Source organism: Haplochromis burtoni, unplaced genomic scaffold, assembly GCF_018398535.1.
Source record: "Haplochromis burtoni strain Fernald_Lab_line unplaced genomic scaffold, NCSU_Asbu1 Contig_34, whole genome shotgun sequence".
NCBI lineage: Eukaryota > Metazoa > Chordata > Actinopteri > Cichliformes > Cichlidae > Haplochromis > Haplochromis burtoni.
This window is the reverse complement of record NW_024582395.1, coordinates 3,110,863-3,127,495: the sequence shown is the minus strand read 5'-3', so window position 1 is coordinate 3,127,495 and position 16,633 is coordinate 3,110,863. Positions and strand designations below refer to the sequence as shown.

Genomic DNA, 16,633 nt, shown 5'->3' with positions numbered 1-16,633 from the left:
GATTTGATTTCTTGTCAAAAAATAGCTACTAGCACGACCTGGAAACAGTCCATGCCTTTATTACTTCACGTATGTGTTACTGCAGCTTCCTTTATTTTGGTCTCTCCATGTCTCTCACTTAAGATTCTCATGAAGTTACTGAAGCTAACTTTTGGTCACTTTTTCAACAAGAGTAAAGAGTGTCGTTTCCATCCAATTATACAATGGTTAAAAGCAGATCCAGTTTGAATCATGTGCTTACTTTAACTCAGCCATGATGCAGCCGTTCTCACTGTTAGTTTTTTGTACTTAATAAGACTTATTTGATTTAGTAGTTAAATAAGAACAAAAAATGAAAACAGTGGTGCAGCTGTAACTCACGCCACTTTGTGTGTTAAAACAAAAAATGACAAACTGGCTTGTTTTTGCATTGACACCCTCCCCAAAAAAACTGTTAAGCTGTTACCATAACTGCTCAGGCTTATGGTTAACTTTACTATTTGGATTGTTTTCTTTGATGTTAGTGCAGCAGCAACATGTCGACTATCAGTTAGTTGGTTTAGTTTTTTTCTTCTCGTGATGAAATCTGTTGATGTCAAGTTCACGGGTAACAGTCTAAATGTGACGAATCATGTGGTCTCTGATTAGTTCCTTCTTGTTTTATCTTGAGTTCTTGGTTTCCTCTGGCTCTGTGTCACTTTCTGTTTTTGTTAGTCAAACCGTTACGCGTCTTGTCATATGCGGGTCCTGTGCAGCACTTCCCATTAGCCAGACTGTATTTTTAAATCAAAATTTCTATTTTCTGTTTCAACAATATTTCTTTATTTTTTCTTCAGCCTTCCCCTCTCTTGCACACTCATGCATTGCTGGATTTTTCATATTAGGACCTAATTTTTTGCCGTGTTAACTGCCTACTAAGGTACGTCCACTTTGTGCTTTGAATTTCCATCCAAACGCACAACGCATCAAAACAAGGCTGGAAATGCCTGTTTTACATCCCGGCTCTTTCCTTTAACAAAATCTTTGTAAAACGAAATTTTATGAGATGCGTAAGAGCACACACTCACACATACCCCCATCAAGTGGCACTCTGTTAAACAGTCACAGACTCCTTGAGCGATTTTAATCATAATTGCCCATGCCCCCTAAAAATGACATTTTTTTATCACAGCCTTCACCGAGCGAGAGTGCATTTTAATATCTCCACCTTCGATGGGTAGAGAGCTTGCCTCTGTTCTGTCTCTCATTTTTCATTCTGCCTCTTGGGTGTTTTCAACAGTCAAATTACAGGGAGAAGAAATTTATCTGGCATTATATCGTGGATGCGATTGGAAAAGGAAAATGCTCGGCGCTAGAACGCCCTCTAAACACATACATATTCATACAGAGCAATACTAAATCCATCATAAATCTCTAAATTAAACTTGATGTGCGTCTGTGTTTCAGTATGCGTCCGAGTGTGTCCTTGCATGTATCGGCTTCGCTTGTTTAGGAGTCTGTCCACTGTCTTTTGTGAGTAAGAAGCTAATGTGTTGAGTGTCGTGGTAGTTGGACTCTTTCCATTTTTGCCCTGGAGAGTCCACCGTCCAAATCAGGCCTTCTTTATATTCTAGCTGAGGCCAGAGAATAAGGGGCTTAGGGACACTGTGTTTGTGTGAATATACAACATTGTAAACATACAGCTCACTGCTCCCATTGCTTGGCTATGATAAGTTATCTGTTCACACACAGTGCTGAATATGGAAATGAAAAAGTGTGGAGGAAAAGATGGGCATCATTTTGGTGTTCTTTGAGTGGAAACTTGTGTGTGTGTGTGTGTGTGTGTGTGTGTGTGTGTGTGTGTGTGTGTGAAGGTAAAGCAGGACAGAGAGGCTCGATTCAGTGCAGACAAATGGCCAAACAGCACATCAGCATAAATCAATTACAATTCACCATAGGCCTGATGACCTCAAATATAACAAGCTGTCACAACAAGTGTGTGTGTGTGTGTCTGATTCTGTGTGTGGACTGAACATGACTTTCATGGCTTGAATAGAAAATGAGACAGTCAGTGCGGGAAGTGTGTGTATGTGTCTGTGTGTGATATTTGGAATCATGCTCTAATTCCTTACAGACTTCCTCTGTGTTCGCTGGCAGTAGGTGACATTATGCTGTTTCTGCTATGGCCTACTTCTCATGTCCCACTGTGATAGGAGATTTTGCTGTGACATCTTGAACAGCCATCAACCCACAGTGTTATGGACTATTTTCCCAAGTTGTGTTGCCATTTAAGGCAATTTCATAATGGCTGGAAATTGCTTTGCATTGCGCTTCGGTTTGACATGTATGTCACGAAAACATCACAGATTTGTGAAACAACTCACTGCTAATTCTCTGTCTGGTCTGGAAATGATTTTTATTATCATTATCATTATTATTATTATTGTTGTATCATGTGGAGATGTATAAAACAAACGAACCAGGGAATGACTTGTGCTTTTTCAAGCGGCTTTATTTCCAAACTGGAAGGAGATGATGACAGATGGGAGATAGATGATTGCAAAGCTCAGACCAGGCAGTTTGGTCCAAACACAGTTGGGGAAAAGACAATTCAGGCGGTTTCCGGGAAAAGGATGGTGCTCAACAGGCAGAATACTGCATCTGTTACCTTTAAGCTATAATTCTTACTTTTTAAAAAACAAACAAACAAAGCAGCAGTCTCACCACATAAAGCCATGAATGGTAAGTTTGAGCAGCATTGCAACTCATAGTTATTGGAAGCAGCCATGAATCCATGACCTCTGTGGCTATTTTTGTCATAATTGAGTTGCTATAGCTGTTTGTATTACTGGAGAGAAAATAATCATTTTAAATGAGGACAGGGAACAGTTGTATAAGTGCACAGAGCTCTTGCTTGCAACCATTTGGTTTCATCAGTTATTTAAATCTCCTAGCAGCTCTGCGTGATATGGATTATCAGGCCTTAATGCACTGTAAATCATCCAAATAAAACTGGCTATGGTTGCTATTGACATTTTCATATTTCATTACTTTTTCAGGAGACATCTGACAGCAGTAGCACTGGTGAGGAGACATTTTTCTGTTGCGATATAGATTGTACATCAATGCGTGTGCTTGTATCTCTGATTGAACATTTCACTGTACTATAACTAGATGAAACAATGATGAATAAATGTTGCATTGTATGCACATAACTCAAAGTTCATGTTCCTTCAGTTCAACACAAATGCATCCCCCCCAACCCCGAGCTTAAATATAGCCCAGTCTCACAAAGCAAGAGCTTGATGGCAGAAGTCAATGTTGCTCTTGTTCAGGATATTAAAACTCTGTACAGTCTTTTCAGTCTCTGATCGCTTCCAATTCAATTGGTTTTTCAGAATAAAAGCACAGTAACTGAACAATAAATAGGTAACAGAACACACAAACTGGTTTGAAATAAATAATACAGTGTTTTCAATCTTTGCCTCCCGTCACATACACCAAATATAAACTGATATTTCATTACAGAAACACAGGGCCAGATTTCACTGAGTCAGGCTGGTGTCCTGTGAGGCTCTTTGGTCCCTTGAGGGTGATCTTTAAAAAGCCATGTACTCGATGTCACAGAAAAAACATTCACTTTTAGATCATTAAGACTGTCCCAGTGTAGCGACACACTACCGATCTTTCCTCCAAATTCATCATAAACATTACAGACAACCAGATGCAGGAAATCTGTCAGTACAGTAGATCTGTAGTACATAGCAGCCAGAGGAGGCACTGACACTTTTTAAGGAAAAACAAGAGTCAACACGCATGCACGCTCGCACACTCGCCCACATACACACACACGCTCACACTAGTCAGCAGAATTAGACAGTTACTAAATTGATGTGTTGCTGCTGACAGCCCTTGTCCCATTGAGTCAATAAACATGTGCTGTTCACAGTTACAGACACATTTTCTTGTTTTTTTTTCCTTCTTTTTTTTCTTGTCCAGGAAACTCACAAAGCTTTAGTGTCTTGGTGAGAAAAATAAAAGTACCATTCATCTTCTTGCCTCTCAGCAACGTGTCGAATGTGCCATGTAGAGGTCCACTGCAGAAGATGATGTGCCAGAGGCATCGGTAAGGAGTGACTCAGACAAACAGTTCTCAGTATAACCCCTGTAGGTGTAATTAGGGGGAACATCACACGTCCATAATTGCATTGTTCATCTCGGTGTTACAGTCAATATAAAATGTTTACCTGGTAAATAATGCTGCACAAAGCAGGATTTGTTTTGTGAAAGTTAATGCTTGCCAGTAGAATGATAAGAATCTGGTGGTTTTTATTTTTAGGTGATGCACCTCCCATTTGATACTGTGAAAAAACACTGAAAGGGTTTGAAGATGCTCTAATTATCTTTGAATGTTGCTCGAATGTCCAAATACTGAGGCAGTTCATTGAAAGAGAAGCTCAGGCAAGTCAATTAGGGTGATTCTACAGGTTAAGTTAAAAGAAAGAAAACTGTAAGCTAAGAGTATGAGATGCAGTCTCATCACTTTTCGTCTACTTCTCAGCATCATACATGGGATTTTATATCAAGTCCATCATCCAAAGTTAATTTTTATTGAATATTTCATGAAAGGTGAAAGCCAAGAGTGTCATTATAAACAACCTGAGTGTCCATTATGACCAGTGAAGCCAAAAGCAAGGTGGCAGGGCTTCACATGAAGGCTTTCTGCACAAAATCTCCGAGTTAAGTCTGAAAGGGTGCCCTTGTTTGTGCTATCACATTTGAGATTGTCAGCAACCTTCTCTTGTTGTTGCATTTTTAGATAAAAATCAAGGAACACATGTTTGCCCTGCAGCTTTGCAATTGAGACTACAGACACAGTTGAAACTGCAGACGTAGGAAATCATCACTAATCTTGTGTGCTCCTTGTGTTGTCTATTGATAAGTAAAGGGCCCTAGGCTCACAGGAATCTAAGGCCACTTGTCCTTACTTTTACCTGTCTTCTTTAGTCCCAAAGTTTTTGATAACTACAAAACATGTATAAAAAAATATGTTGTATTAATTCACAGAGTTAATTCCCACTTGTTTTCTGCCTTCTATAAGTTTTATAGTGTATTTACATTTCTTCTATCATGCTGCCCCCCCTCTGTCTCCCAGGATTATCTATTATTCCTTGTCATCCAAAGATAAAACTTTGGATTCAAAATCTTATCAGAAATACTAAAGTACTAAGCAGGTTAATAGTGTCTCGCTCAGCTGCTTTTTCATCGTCTGTTTCTTCGCCTCACTCTGTAAAAATCTGTCAACCAGTTGCGAGCTGAGATTTCACAGTCCGGGGTTTGTGTTTACACGCTGTGGCTGTAAAAGTGGCTCTCAGTTTTTACATATGACGTATTTTTTTTAAACAGCCCTTTAAGTGTTCTGGAACATGATTGGTTTTTGTTTTGTTTTGTTTTTTTATGCCTCAGAAATGTCCATTTTCTATACAGCAATTTTATGTGCTAAAAGAAAGTACCCTTGGTGCTTCTGCACAGTATCTTTTTGAAGGCCTTTCTAAAGTCTTTGTTAAAGATGGTGTATATGACTGGGTTGAGTGAGGAGTTGCAGTAACCAATCCAGAAGAAAAATGTAAAGAGTGGACCTGGGATGGTGCAAGTCTCTGGGCACACTGCCTGGAGAGAGTAGGAGAAGAAGAAGGGGAACCAGCACACCACAAAGACACCAATGACCACTGCCAGGACAAAGGTGAAACGTTTCTCTCTGTTGACCATGGCTTTACGCCTCGCTGCTCCAGGGTTGTTATCTGTTTTTGACTTTCTCCCTGGCACCAGACGAGCCCCCTTTGAAGTGGCAATCATGTCGCGGTAGCGCTTGACTGAGGCTGGGGAGTGGATCCCCCCTCCAGCAGGAGACCCTGGCATGCTGGTGCTGCCGCGTCCCCCTCCATGGCTGTGCTCCATATCGCTCTCTGTGCTTGAACTGTCAGCATTGTTATTGTCAGCCTTTTTCTTTTGCAGACGCTTGCCCTTCTTCCCCTCCGCTTTAGTCTTGGTGGCAGACTGAGGCACAGTGGAGGGGGTTGAGGGGACTTGTGAAGAGGTATCAACCTCTGTGGCCGTGGGCACGGCTGGAGAAGGGGATGGAGGCTGCAGGAGATTATTGGGTGTGGGATTTGGGGAGGTTTGAGACTCTGCTGGAGCTGGAGAAGGTGTGATAGCGAGGGTGGGGGGTCTGGCATTTGAGGTTTTGTTGGATGAAGGAGGTGTGCTTTCTTCTTCATCCTTCCCATTGGCTTGTACATGCCGAGGAGGCTGACTTGGTGTTGCACAGCCAACCCCATCTTTCCTGGGCTCTCCTGGTGGGCAGCGTGTTCTCTGCTTGGCTATTTGGTAAATTCTTACGTAGACCAGGATCATGATGAGACATGGAGCGAAGAAGGAGCCAATGGTGGAGTAAAGGATGTACCAGCGCTCATCATTCAGCTGGCACTGAGGTCCTCTCTCACTCCCCTTGTCGCCACCCTCACTCTTGTTCAAAGAGAGCAGGGGAGGGAAGGAGATAATGGCAGAGATGAGCCACACCACCACAATAGCGGCTTTGATGCGTTTGGGTGTCCGCTGACGTCCGTAAGTGACCCTGGAGATTGACAGGTAGCGGTCCAAAGAGATGGCACACAGGTGCACGATGGAGGAGGTGCAGAACAGCACGTCCAGCGCCAGGTAGATCTCACACCACAGAGACTTGAAGTACCAGTAGCCAAGCAGTTCGTTGGCTAAAGAAAAGGGGATGATGAGTGTGGCCACTAAAATGTCCGCAGCAGCTAATGACACCAAGAACAGATTCTGCGGACCTCGGAGTGACCGGCTGGTTAGGACAGCGATGATGACCATGATGTTCCCGACGATAGTGAAGATGACCATTAAGGTTATGGCGGTGGCAAAGGCCGCCGTTGCTTCCGGGGAGTAGGGGGCAGGATTGAGGACACTCTGGTTGCATGGCACGGAGGATCCCGAGCCGCTCACACTGCTGTTCCAGCCACTCAGCTCCATGGAGCAGCCGCTGTCCTGAACCGAGGCCATGCTGGGATTATTTTTCCAGGAGGCTTTAAATTTAAAACAAGCAAACACAAACAAACAAATAAACATGCAAAATATTTTAAAAATGTATAAAGTGTTAAACACTCTTAGATTATCACGCATTTTTGTCCTTAATAAAACCGTATATTTACATTAAAATACATTTTGTAATAAATTGATCATTATTTGGCATATTTACCTCAGCCGTTCTAGTTTTGTCACTGTGTTGTTCGCAAATGATCACTCCCTTGCACCCTCCACGGCAGGTCTTCCAAATCCATTTTATGTGCAACAAACAGTCCTGGGGAACGCGTCAAGACGCGGATCTTTTCAATCAAAACGCATTGCCACTTTTCAAAACCCGTTCTTCTCCACAAAAACAGAAACAGAAAAAGAAAAAAAATAATCACTGCTGGGCGTTCGCCCTCGCAGAGTTACATCGCACCCTGAAGAATTAAAACTTGATTTTTTACATAGACCGATCCTTTTTCAGTTAATGTCATAAAAATGGAAAGATTTAATTTAAAACGATCTAATTTGGGGCCATTTACGGTGAGGCGTTGTTGGATATCAGAGATCAGATTAGAGTAAATTGGTCTGATTTCCGTGCGTCCTCGTTTGGAGACGCGCGTATACCTGACAATCTCGTTCCAATAGCGAAAAATAAAAGAGTGATTTTAGATGACGCGAAATAAAACCAATGCGGTGGGATATTTACACTGATTGTCTGTTGAAAGATTATGATGTTTCACAGGAATACCAGCGTTTCCAATCAAGAAAGAACACAAAGAACAACCTCAAGCTCTCCAGCTCTCCTGCGCACGATGTCACATCTGCTTTCAAAACACGTTGTTGTTTCAGTAATAAAAAGATCCTCGCAGAGCAGCTCAAGTCGGTGCGTCTCAGGAGTTTTTTTTGTGGTCCCTGGCGCTTCAGAAGTTTACCGGGATACCATGATTCAGCCGCTCCGCTGATGCACCTCGCAGATTTCCTCGCAGAGGGGCAGCAGCATCTTCACTTGTGAACAGGACCTTACGACGAAACCTAATAAGTGGGGTGCCTCCCATCTCCCTCTTCTTTTAGACCCGGTGATGTCACTGTGAAGCCGAGCGTCATGGGATGTTTGCTTCCTCCATCCTTGTACAGCCCCCCACCTCCCAAATTATATCTATACCCAAGCGTCTCAGCCAACGCAGTTATATTAGGAATGGCTTGTTGGGTGGCACTGCTCCGGTCAATTAACTCCACAGGACGCTGTGATGTCCAGCTGGGAGAGCAGAGACGATGCCATCTGCTTTACTGAAAACATTTGTTTCATTCCAGGGACTCCAGGGTAAACAGCACAGTCATCATTACCATCACCATCATCATTTTTCCTCAAGATGTGGCAACTTCACATTTATGCTTTTCAAGCAAAAAGCCTGTGTGACATTATATCATTCTTTGGTTTTTAAACGATTTTTTCACTTAGTCCTCAATAACTCCTTCAGTGCTGGAGGTCTAGATAAAGGCGCAGTGTAATACTAAAGGGAAATGCCATCCATGTTTTAGCTGCCAGTCTTGTTAAAAGCTTTTTCTCAGATTTTTAATGAGATTAGGTAAGGTAAGCACAGTGTCTAAGATTGTACAAGCTGAAAAACACCTCAGTGTTTGAGGCAGGGTTTATGTGCACAGTTCAATGTGTTTTGTGAGCGTCCAAATCAATACAGATTGCCAGCTCATAATCACAAAGGCAGGCTCAATTTTACGTGCGAGAAAGTAGTCACACCTTTATAATACAGTAAAACCACAAATGTCTAAGAATTCTAATAAAACAAATTCTTCATTTTGAAAGATGAACCCCTTCGGAGATTTAAATTATTGATGCATTAGGCACTGACTGGTCCACCCTCTGGATTGAGGATCTAAAGCAATAAATCATACATTTTATGTAGTTACAGATTTTGCATATCAAATCCAGTCCATGGGTAATGACAACCATCAATTAAATGGTGCAGTAAAAGTGAATTATGTCCTTGTGAAATCTGAAATCTCCACATGCTCATCTACCTCTCCACTCCCTGGATAAACGCACCGTGTTACCTTCCACCTCTGCTCACTGTGCGAGGCGCAGGGTGAGGGAATAAGGCACTCATTGTAATGTTCTGTGCTCATGCATTTACATCATCACTTGACTTCTATTTAAATCCCTCTGCAGTTATGCACCATGCACCACTTCCTATCCCTAGAAGAAGAGACATCTATCATCCCTCTGATTTGTTGCCTACCTGAGATCAAGGGCCTGAACGTTCAATTATCCATTGAAACCTACGTCATACTGGCTGTTTAACTTGGCCATAAAACAAACAGCAGCAGAGTTTATCCTGTGCTGTTTGAAAGTAGGTAGGTGGCCTCTGTCAAATAAACGCACACAAACAAACAACACACACATTTACCGGTCATATACACACACGATCTTATGAATGGTGTGTGGGTAGAGGTTCTGTTTGTTTGTTTTTGTAGTGCGTCCCCCACACATTGCTGTTCTAATGAGGAAGAAGCCCAGCTAGCCACCCATGGAATTACAATTGGGTGGCCTGCTCTCTGATTCTGTGACCAGAAGCAGCAGTCAATAATGGTCGTACATTTCTCGCTCCACGCTACAGAATCTAAATATAAAGGGAGAGAGAATAAAGCTTTTAGCAGGAGAGTGCACTCCAATCAAGTGTCTCTGTTTCCGTGGGTGAACCATGCTTTGTAACACGCTGAAAATGCATTCTGGGGGTGAGGGGTATGTCAGTGATGCCGAGGTTATAGTGAGTGAGCGGCACACAGTGTTCAGTGCACAGTACACTGCTTTTGAAGTGCCTGTTGTGTAAGAGCATGTGATATACAAGCATGCATGCACTCACACATACAGTTCACAAGCCTGGAGGGAACTCTGCTGCCATGGATCACCCACAGTGGATAAGCAATTTTTCTTTGATATCCACATTGGAAAAGTTGGTACTTGGTCTGGAAAGGACTCTCACTCTTAAAAAAAAACAAAAAACTCCAGGAGCTTTTGAACAGTTTCATTGTGTTCAAAATAACTTCAAATTTCTTTTTAATTCCTTACGTTTTTAACAGGGTCTTGAAAATGAGATTACTGCAGGTCAGAATAATGTAGGGCTGTGGTCTGGTGGGAGTCTGTGGACATTATGGTTCTAGTCCAAATCAATTATAGCACAATACCTGCCCTTTGGAAGCTTTCAATTTAGACCTTTTGGAATTACTGGCTTTAAACGGTTTTCTGTTTTCTATGTGTGGGTGTGTACACTCAGGTACTCATACTATTATGTGTACCAGTGTGCGATTTATAAACCTTGAGAGAGATGGTGTGTGGAGATCAAGGAAAATTTAGCCAGAAAAGGTACGCCTTGTCTTTCAAGTTAAGCTCTGTATTAGGGTCAGTGAGTTTTGTCCCACTTTGACGACAGAGTGAGGTCCCTCCTTTTTCTCCTGTTTATTTGAAGGTTTCCAGAGGCCTCAGTAGGTAAAACAGTCCTGCAATGTTCTATAGTACACGGTTTGGAGAAAATATCCATACATAGCAAAATATATTATGATCTCTCTAACATACCCATGACTGGATGAGGAATGTGCTATCCATTAGCCATGAAGGTACAAATATGTTTGTTTGTGTGTGTGTGTGCAACCTGCAAACAATTACAGGGAGTGCTCCCAAATGACCATGCAGTCATTTCCCCAAATAACTACACCTCTGTGCATGTGTGTGTGTGTGTGTGCATGCAGGTCAGTGCATGTGTGCGTGCGCGCATGTTACATGAATGCGTTGTAACTCTCCAGCTTACAGTATCGTGTTGCTCATCCTCATCATGTGGTTTTCTCTAAATGGGATTTCTTGTTTTGAGTGACACAGTCTTCAGCCGTAGATAACAAACACTGTGTAATGCCATGTCCAAAGGAAGTGTGATCCTCTCTGCTAATCCCTAATCTCTTATATGCTTCCTTTTGTACATACAGTACGCTACACATGTACATCAATTACGTGTTTCCAGAGCCTCATGTAATATGATTGGCCTAGTTTTATCTGGACACAGATGGGACCTACAGTTTGAGCCAGTTTTATTAATGAGGCAGACTGACTGAGTCGTAACTGACTGATGAGAGCCGCATTCGAGTAGAGGGGAGGTGATACAGTTTGTTTCCTGTACTGGTATTTGAGGACAAATTAAATGACACCAGTGGTGATTTAATGTCTAAAATGCACATTTGAAGTGCGTGTGTGTGTGTGTGTGTGTGCGAAAGAGCTATACAACTTGGTTTTCTGGTGGCCTTAGTTAATAAACAGTCTGCTGGCATCATCTGCTGGATACTTTTGAATCATTATTTATTTCTTTTCATTCCAAAAGTTGTCACTAGAGAGCACTGTTTCACTACAAACGTATCCAGCACGGACTGTTTTGAAGACAACACAGAGAAATATCTGTGTTGTCTTCATTTCTTTTGAAATCACCTGCGGCAGTGAAAGAAGTACCAGCATAGTTGCTTAACTAGTAACAGTGCAAAAATACCAGTAATACAAATCAAAGTCTTGTGTAAATGTCTGCTTAATGCACAAGTATTATCATCATATATGACTTGAAGTAGGCTATTAATAAACTGTGCACTGAAGGGAAAAGGTTTTGCGACTTATATGTTATATATGTATATTATATTATTTGTTTATCAGTTCTGATTCATCAACGTGTTTGTAGCATTTTGGAGCTGTATGTCACATATGTGTATAATACTACTTTTTTAGAAAGTATTAATCTTGCTGTACAGACCTAAATCTGGTTACAGAAACCAAATAACACATTTTATTCTAGATTCCCCATATCTCTTTTGTTTTTATGATTACATTTTTTTTTTGTAGTTTATTTAAACCATTTGATGCACCGGTTTAATCATTAACAGTAATTTCAAGTTTAAACACAGGTCTCTTAAAAGTAAAATCTGAACTGGTGACCACAGCAGTAGTAGTCGAGCAAAAAGCACACTATTAAATAAATAGAGTAAAATGAACAGATATAATAAAACCTCCAAATTGGTGATGAGTATTTGTACTTAGTTACTTCTTACTAATGATTGTTTAGTTTTGATCTGCTCCAAAATCAAATATTTGTTTGTCTTTGTTTCTTTTTTCCTGTTTTTGCTGAACTCATTCATCTAAAGTGATTTACAAAGAAGCCGATGGAAAAACAGATCACCCTCTGATGGTTTCAGAAGAGTGCAAAGTGTTTATTTTGGCCTGAAATATAAAGATCAACATTGAATAGATTAGAAAATAAGGATGTTTATTTTCTTTTTCTAAAATTAAATCTGAGCCCCAACCCCCTTAGAAAAAAGAAGAAATAAAGTTTTAAGAAATGTATCTGATGGAAAACTAAGAAAAATGATGAAAACATACATAAAAAAAAGTTTGAGCTCATATCTGTGTGCTTTTGATGAGTACGTTTAAATGGACTCACACCAGATTAAATGCAGTTTTTTAGGGGCTTTATTTAACGTGATCGCTCAGTTTCAAGTCCAACCTGAAAACCACTGGGCATTTCTTTGCCCTCTGCATGGAAAACTGTGGCTAATGGAAGAAAAAAGTCAAGCAGAACAGCTACGCTTGCTTACGTGTTGGGTAATGGATATTTGCGCATGAGAGGACGTGGACTACTTTAGCTATGGCCAAAACAGAAGTGTGGGTGACTTAATTAGCATCAGGAAATGAAGCAGTGGTGATAGTGGTAGCTGGTCTTTTCGCAAGTGTTGGTAATAGTTCTTTGTTATTTCAGTTGAACCAGTTGAATATAGAGCTGACTGGTTTTTTAATACTGTGTTGAAACAACCATGAGCCTTGACAATACTGATAAAAGTAAAGCTGAAATTTGAAAATAAAGAAAAAAGTCCAGTAATTTATATTATTTACCTGTTTAAAACTGGTTTTAGTCAGATTAAAATGCTATAAACACAAATAGGTGTTTTGGACTTTCCAAACTTCCTGATTAGAAATAACTTTAATGACTTTCCCTCTTACCTGTAATTTCTTTTAGCAGACTTCCTGTCATGTGCCTAAAGCGATTCATGTTAGTTGAATGAGAGGATGTGAAATTCCCATTGCTGGCTGTTGAGGTCAAAAGGGACTTCAGACTGTAAAACCCACTTGCCACAGGATAATCCATGAAAACGCTCAGCAGCCCAATGTTTTTTAATGCCTTCTGATTCAGCAAGAGCAGCCGAAAGCAGCAAGGTCAGCGTGTGAAATTATGCATTTGTAATGTGCTCTGAAAACACTGAAATGCACCTGGGACTCGATGGCCTCATTGTTTTGTCTGTGCGGTGAACGATGACTGGATGAGTGTGTATAAGTAGTACAAGTAGTGAGATGTGGTGGACAGTAGTGTGTAAAACAGTTTTTTCCGCTCACACGGTTTTCATATGTTCCAGCATGTTTTATTTCAGTGGAAAAACAGCAGGAAGCCAAAGGTATAAAGTGCAGTAAGAGTTATTGATGTCAGTAACACTGTCATAAGAAATACTGAAATAAATAACAAAATATATTTACACAATTAAAAAAAACAAAAACAACTTTTTCCAGTTTGAGTGTACCAATCTGTCTCAGGATATAGAATGATACCAGCTGTGGTAGGTGCATTTCTAACTTTCTAAACGTGAGAATAATGAACTATTGCTATAAGAAGATAACACAGTGTTTCCTTACAAAAGACATATCATGTCACAGTGGTTAAAAGTGTATGAAAATAAGTCAGCCCTTCCAATCAATCAGGCACAGAAGTCAAACAAAATAACACACCTGCACGTGCACACACACACACACACACACAAACCAAACAGGCAGGCACAACTCCACTCAAGTATAACGTCAGGGAAATTACCTCATAGCTGTTCCAGCTAGCTGGCTCAGAATCACAGTTTTTCATAATGTTTCCATGACACTGTGGTTTACATTGCTAAAATATAGCATTTTCAAAATATGACTGCAACCATGTGATGCCAGCAACACATTTAGCTTTCCTCTGAATGTACAAAGTGAACTTTTCAACAGTACCAACAACACATTTATGCATGTGGTTTGAGTCCTGGTAGTGCAGCGAGTCCAGCGCAATATGCCAAGAGGCAGGAGAGTCAGTTAAATTTCACAGATGGATTTGTGCCTTTATCCCTGACACAGAACATCAGTCTCAAACTGCAGCAGCTGTCCCATGAAAGCCAGGTTTGGCGAGATGACGTGACGCCGCTGCTTGACGAAGTCGAACGCCTCATCCAGCCGGACACGTTGAGTGTGCATGAGGTAGGCCAGACAGATGGTGGCTGAGCGGGATATACCTGCCTGACAGTGCACCAGCACCCTTCCACCGCTCTGCTTCACCGAGTCTATATGTGGAAACGGAAGAGAAAGAGACAAAAACAGGAAGAGCAATCAGCATACCGTGCTTCATTTCACATCGGCGGTAATGTTTTACGAACAGACAGCACAGAAAGTTGGGCTAAACGAGCTGTCACCCCGGAAATGAGCGTTCAGTCACTAGTCACTGCTATAATGGAAGTTCCTTTAAATCAAATTCCACCTTCCCCTGAACTCAACTGTAGAAGGAAAGCTGGTCAAAACAAGCTCATAAAAACTATCAGGTGTTAATAAACTCTTTCATCAAGCTTAAGCTCCATAATCCAGTTGTTTTGTAACCAGATCATTAATGATTACATTGTTGGTCCCCAAGTGTAGGACTGAAAATGGATTATGGAGTTTAAGGTGCTTAAAATTTTATAGGTTTTTATTAAAAAATACAAAGGGGAGGCTTATTTAACATGGATTTAATTTTCTAAGTGGGCCTTCTATCTTTGCTGGAGTTTGGACTGACATTTCTGTGAGCAAACACTGGACTGGACTCTCATTTCAGAGGTTACATACTAACACAGTTTGGAAATACTCACCAATGAATGCAATTGCGGCAGAAAAGCAGGCTCTGATGTCTGCAGCCAGTGTGTCCTCCACAGTGAGTCGCAGGTACTGAAACTCCCCTTCATAGAAGTTGGGACAGGTGGAGGACACGTTGAGCACAGCTGTGATGCCGGCTGCAGCCAGAGTCTCTCTGCGGGATGAGTGGATAGCACTGCCCAAAAACAAGAAAGGTAGCAGCTCCACGGGACCATCCTGCAATTTGACAACAAAAACAATCACTAAACTGTTTCGTCTCGTCTTGTCTGTGGCTTTTCATCACACAAAAAACAAAACAAACAATCAAAAACGTTTTAATTGTAATATTCTGTTTTTAAATATTAATAACTTTTAGCTCACCTGATCATACGCGGGTGTCCTCCGGCCTGTCACTTTTGGCTCTGGCTCCACTGCGCAGTGATTGATGGTTGAAGTGTAGCAAAGCTCCGGATAGGCCTCAGAAAATGCCCCAAATCCACCTAAACAGAGGTCACATTAGTATGAGGTTAGCAGTAAGCTTTCAACACGTCCTCTTTAAATGTATGATCTGTGCCAAATAACAACAATGCTGTTATAAACATGAACTCTATTTAGAATTTTTTTTAAACGTTCCTTTATCGTTTTGGTTGTATCGAAACACTTTTCGATCAAATCGATCATGATTGCATGGATGATCGTTAACGACTTAGTAATTCATTAAAAAACACGTCAACAACAATTTTATTAAACTATTTAAAAATAAATATATATGCTTTTAAATGGATTTAAACCGTCTGATGCTTTTTACCTTGCAGAAAGCAGATCTGCGTGTGAACTTCGTTTTGCAGGGCGGTGAGCAGCATCTGGGACACGCTCTCCGCCTTCAACTCGGCCATGGAGCTGCTTCTCTCATCCACCACCACCACTGGGGAGAACTCCCCACTCTGGAGCCGGGCCCTGAGCGTCTTGTCCGGAATGAGCCACTCCAGAGCCACCACTGAACTCTTGGATCTACGACGCAGCATGGCGTTCCAGTTCACGTTTCGGGACTCGCAGATGTGCGCCAAGGAAAAGTCGAGAAACGGTCTGCAGTCCAGCACCACGCACCCTGCAGAGGTGTACTGTTCCCGGGGAGTCCTAAGTATGTGAACCAACTCGTTGCCAGTTATTTCCAAAGGTTCGTTGATTGGATTCATTGTTGAAAAGTAGTTGAAAGTTAAGTTAAAAATAATAAATTGTACAAAATAGTCAGTTTAGACAGGTAAAAAGAAAATCCCTAAAATTATAATATATAAGTTGTATCAATTTTAGATGCAAAAAAATTTTCAAAGTAAAAGACTTAATATTCTGAGTTCTTGTTGAACTCTCCTGCAGGCCGGTTACAATCGGCTCTAGGTTCATAGTTTCACTTGTTCATTGATAACGGCTGCGCGGTAGGCGGGGTCGGCGCCACCCCGCCTATTTTCCACAGTAGGAACAACGTCAGAGGCGGAACGACCATATTTGGTCTGGCCGGCACTCCTCATATGGACACTGACGTCAAGCCTCATTTTCCTACCGCGCACGTGGTCGGAGTTTGGGGTTATCCCGTGTTTTTATGTCGAATGACGTTATACTGAGAGCTAAAACCCTCCCTACCCGGTCGAAACG

At 41.3% G+C, this 16,633-nt stretch overlaps 2 protein-coding genes across 2 annotated transcripts; both read right to left on the bottom strand.

Annotated features, from left to right (window-relative positions):
* Window positions 1–2,452: 2,452 nt before the first annotated feature.
* On the bottom strand, window positions 2,453–8,286 carry adra2b (adrenoceptor alpha 2B). The gene is made up of 2 exons (XM_005919127.3): window positions 7,232–8,286; window positions 2,453–7,058 (listed from the first exon to the last, which is right to left on the bottom strand). Exon 2 carries the CDS (start codon window positions 7,033–7,035, stop codon window positions 5,458–5,460), a length of 1,578 nt encoding a protein of 525 aa, XP_005919189.1. The 5' UTR covers window positions 7,036–7,058; window positions 7,232–8,286; the 3' UTR covers window positions 2,453–5,457.
* A 4,814-nt stretch (window positions 8,287–13,100) lies between these two features.
* dusp2 (dual specificity phosphatase 2) lies at window positions 13,101–16,386 on the bottom strand. The gene is made up of 4 exons (XM_005919128.3): window positions 15,792–16,386; window positions 15,365–15,483; window positions 15,001–15,220; window positions 13,101–14,442 (listed from the first exon to the last, which is right to left on the bottom strand). Exons 1-4 carry the CDS (start codon window positions 16,177–16,179, stop codon window positions 14,225–14,227), a joined length of 945 nt encoding a protein of 314 aa, XP_005919190.1. The 5' UTR covers window positions 16,180–16,386; the 3' UTR covers window positions 13,101–14,224.
* Between the last annotated feature and the right edge of the window lie 247 nt (window positions 16,387–16,633).